Source organism: Melitaea cinxia, chromosome 17 (assembly GCF_905220565.1).
Source record: "Melitaea cinxia chromosome 17, ilMelCinx1.1, whole genome shotgun sequence".
Taxonomy (NCBI): Eukaryota; Metazoa; Arthropoda; class Insecta; order Lepidoptera; family Nymphalidae; genus Melitaea; species Melitaea cinxia.
In genome coordinates, this window is record NC_059410.1 from 2957533 (window position 1) to 2961959 (window position 4427).

Here is a 4427-nt window from a genome sequence, read left to right on the forward strand (position 1 = left end):
GTTTGATTGTGAAAAGGAAAAATATATCATAATGCTGTGTTCATATTAAGTAAACAATTTTAACATGCCATTATTTGCTTTAAGAAAATAGTGACTCATCACTGTCACTCAGCCTAGCCACGCCCCTTGACCAATTAAGTCGTAGTAAATTAGAACATCCTTTTGAAGGGCTTACATTGACCACGGCTTACGTCTTGTTACTTTCATAAAGACTTAAGAGACACAAGTACTAACCGATGTAACAGTTTATTTTTTATTTCAGTAAACGATTTGCGCGTTCAATGAAAAATAAATACACGTGATATCGCATTACAGATCCCCCCCCCCCCCTCCGCGTGTGAAATATCGTGGTGTTTTTCCAAACCTTACCCACATCAAAGGTGATTTATTTGTGATTTTAACGTATTAATTATTATAATAAATTGTTTTAGATGCATCTAAGCTGTGTGCAATTGTGCGCGCTGTTGACGCTGACACTAGCGGCGGCCGCGCCCCCCCCGCACCACGTTGCGCGCCGCTCCTTCTTCAACCTGCAGTGCAAGGGCGTGTACGACGCCGCCATTTTCGCGCGCCTCGACCGTATCTGCGACGACTGCTACAACCTCTTCAGGGAGCCCCAGCTTTATAACCTCTGCCGGTGAGACACAGATTATACTGGTTTTTTTTTTGTGTGGTGACGTTTTTCAGACCGTCATTTTAATGTTGAGCTGTCAGTTTTTTTTAATAAATGAATATAGTATATAATAACTTTTTTGTTATTGTGACGTTTTTCAGCCAGTGTCATTTGGACGTTGAGCTTGAAGTTTAATTTTTTTTTGTCTTTTTATATAAATCATGTATATTTATTGTATTCGTTGTTGGAACACAGGAAAGACTGTTTCACGACAGATTACTTCAAAGGCTGCGTGGAAGTACTGCAAGAGACCGACGAGCTCGAACTATTCAAGACGTATATAAAACAATTACACGGGGCGGATCCAGGGATTTAGGTACCGGAGGAGTTTTACGTTATTTCTTCACTTTCGTCTCTTACTAACTGCTACTTGCATGAGCGAAGTTAAAAAATATTAACTTATCATTGAATGTACATTTGCACTTCATTTATAAGTCAGTTATCCACCTGCCTTACGGATTCTCTTCAAAAATAATATCATAAAATTACTGTGCAAATTATTTTACTTTTTATTTTAAAGTTTAACGAACATTAAACTTATTTAACATTAACCAAAATTATTATTCAAATGACGTGTACATTTATAAACAGTATCACAGTATGATTAATGGATTTTATCAATAAATATCTGATGTGATAAATGATATAACTACATTCCTTTTACAACATTTTGATAGATCATGTAAAAACTCATTCGATCAACTTCTTTGGTGGTGTGACGTAAAAAATAAAACGATTTATGACGTCAGAAAAAAACTCGAAAATTCCCCATTTACATGTTTCGTAAATCACAATATACCAACAGACAATACACCGAAATAACGTTTTAATAAAATCATGTAAACCGACTTTATTAATTAAATCAACATAGCATTAACCTGTTACTTTGTGTCTTTCATTTGAAAAAATTATATAAATATGTGAAAACACGACACTGCTAAGGAATAATACAAAGTTATTATTAGGTATTACAGCGTAAAGATACGTAAAACAGGGATAAAATAATTTTCCCAAAAAGAATAGAACCTCCTTTTTAGAAGTAATTAAAAATATAGTTCAAGTAGTGAAAGCAGTTGGTATTCTGGCTCTATTACTTTCTAGAATATGCTTTGGCTCATAATCTTCCCCATGGGGTTATATTATTTGGTTTTTGATTCTGACATTATATCCACGCTTTTTCTATAGCATTGAACTTCTTAGATAGACTTAAATACTACTTACTACTCTTACGTACTCTTAGCACTAATAGCATGCACTTTTCACTTTTTGGTAAGTTCTATATTGGGATGGATCATATATTTATTTTTATATATTTAACAATTTAACTTATATTTTGTAATAATAATTTAGACATTAGTATGGAGATATTCTGAGTTTTTGTCCTAAAAATAGGCAAAATATATTCTTTTTATTTTAATATTCAGTTTAAATTAGCAAGCTTTACAATTAAAACATAATACAAAGTACCATTAGTATATTTCATTCTGTCTTGCATTAAAAATGAATTTATTGACTATTTTCTTAAACCTTATGCTTGTATGTCCTAACTTTATTATTTCCTTACCTTTATCTTATATATCTTATAAAGCTTGAATTATTGCGCGAAAACATTTGTATTTAGGATAAAAATTAATGAATATTTTACTCTTTTCCAGGTCGAAATGTTTTACTTCGCCCTACTTCAAGGGTTGCATGGAGTCTTTGTACCTCTACGACGAGGAGGAACAGCTAGATCAAATGATCGACTTCATCGGGAAACGCTAACGCACAGTCAACCCAACATTACGCGCCATTTCTTGACAGTTGACACAACGCCATCTTGTCTAACCCAACCGAGTTAATACTGAACGCTAAACGGAAATAGTATTCAATCAAATAAACAAAACGCTTCGCCGACAAAATAATAAAGCAGAAACCAACATGTCAAGTTCCTCCAGATTGACGTCTGCTTTCTATCCTCAACATATTCTAGTCTTTAACGCGACATAAAAATTATTTATGTTTGCAACTAAATGTAATGTTATCATAATTCGTATTAGATAATGTGTATACAGTTTAAGGACATTTATTTTGTGTTAGTGTTGTAAGCTTCGCGAGCTACGGGAGTGTAAAGTATATTAAAGATTTGTTTTATTGACTTCTAGATCGCCTCCTAGGTATAGAACCTTCAAAACGATCAGAGGCAGATGTCCTGGTTCCGATGCTGGTCATCTTATTATTTATCTGTCTCCGAAAAGAAAAATTTCCGACTGAGATTGCCTATTTAATATATAATGTGACGCATTCCAAACACAGTATTTAATTAATTACTTACGCTTTTTTTATTCTAAATTTTTCTACTAACATTTAGGTTTTATTTGTATTATTGTCGGTATTATGTATAATAGGATCGCCTAATGTAAGCCTGTGTAATATAATGATGTACAACTATGTAAATCACAAACGTGGCTTTTAAATTTATCTATTCTAATTATTTCATAGTATAAATAGGACGCAGTGTATTTAACTCATGTAACATTTAGTTTTACAAAACCATTACTAGGGCGGGACGGTGAAGCGACCCTCCTAACATACGTCATTCTTATTGAGATCCGATCACAAAATTTTCCTTTACAAAAGCAGTGCCATCGACACAAACAGTAAGAAGTAAGAATAGTAATTACATCTTCGCTTGACCGTCTCACGAGTTTTAACGATGCAATTCGACTAGTGTATAAGTATTTATAAAGATTTATTATTTTGTATACTTCCAAACTATTTATTTGTTATTATTTACGATTTATTTATTATGACGGTATTCCTTGCAACCATAGAGATTACCAGTGATTTTGATTTATGAAAACGGTAAAACAAAAATAAAAAAATACAATGTTTCCGATTTTTTATGTATAAGTTGCGGTTTTTACTTATTGACTGTTTTATTAGTTCAACTGGAAACTCTTCTCTGTGTTAAGAATCTCAACTTTTGTTTAATTTCTTTTAGCGTTTCTTACCTCACGAGTAACGACACCGTAGACAAGATTCTTTTTTTTTTCTAAACGAGCTTGTGGGGAATTTTAGAAAATAAATATAGCATACTTATTCTGTCCTATAATATTTAGAGAAATGGTGCCAATTATTGTCCCAAGAAAAATAGTTGTAACGAATTTAGCTAATGTTTAATGAGAAATGTAAAACAATTTATAGGACCTATGAAATTTATATTAAAAAAAAAAATTATATCGAATTAGTAAAAATATTTACCTATTTGTATGAATTTTATATAAAACAGCTAAGAAACGCTACGGGTTCCATGAAATATATTTCATTTTAAAAAGTCTCTGTGGATTTTATTTTCTTACAACCCTTCATTTCTACCCGTTTTTTTTTTATTACAAAAATTACTTATTTGAAATTAACTTACAACATATAAAAGGAAAAAGGAGTTAATTACAAAAACACATTCCCAGGTATAAGAATAACTTTTTTATCTTTACAATACAATAAGTCAATTATACAATCACAATTATATCACACTTCAAACTACTTTATTTAGGGAAAAAAATATTAACATTAAAAATACAAATAATTTATAATGGAATTAGACTCAGGTAACTTCAAAACAAATTTATTCACACATAGAGACTGATATGAAATTTGCTAACCTACCATACATATTTCATTAATCTGTATTTTAATAACATGTAGATAAAAAAAAGTTAGTCTATTTTTTTAAAGTCAATTAACAAAAATATTATTACAGTTACTTATATTT

At 31.2% G+C, this 4427-nt stretch overlaps 1 protein-coding gene across 2 annotated transcripts; it reads left to right on the forward strand.

Annotated features, from left to right (window-relative positions):
- Positions 1–431: 431 nt before the first annotated feature.
- On the forward strand, positions 432–3992 carry LOC123661552 (CHH-like protein). 2 transcript variants are annotated; one of them, XM_045596509.1, is made up of 2 exons: positions 432–637; positions 2329–3992. In XM_045596509.1, the coding sequence occupies exons 1-2, from the start codon at positions 432–434 to the stop codon at positions 2435–2437; spliced, it is 315 nt and encodes a 104-aa protein (XP_045452465.1). In that variant the 3' UTR covers positions 2438–3992. The 2 variants fall into 2 exon arrangements, with proteins under 2 accessions (XP_045452465.1, XP_045452464.1); XM_045596508.1 differs by lacking the exon at positions 2329–3992 and adding an exon at positions 869–989.
- Positions 3993–4427: the final 435 nt, after the last annotated feature.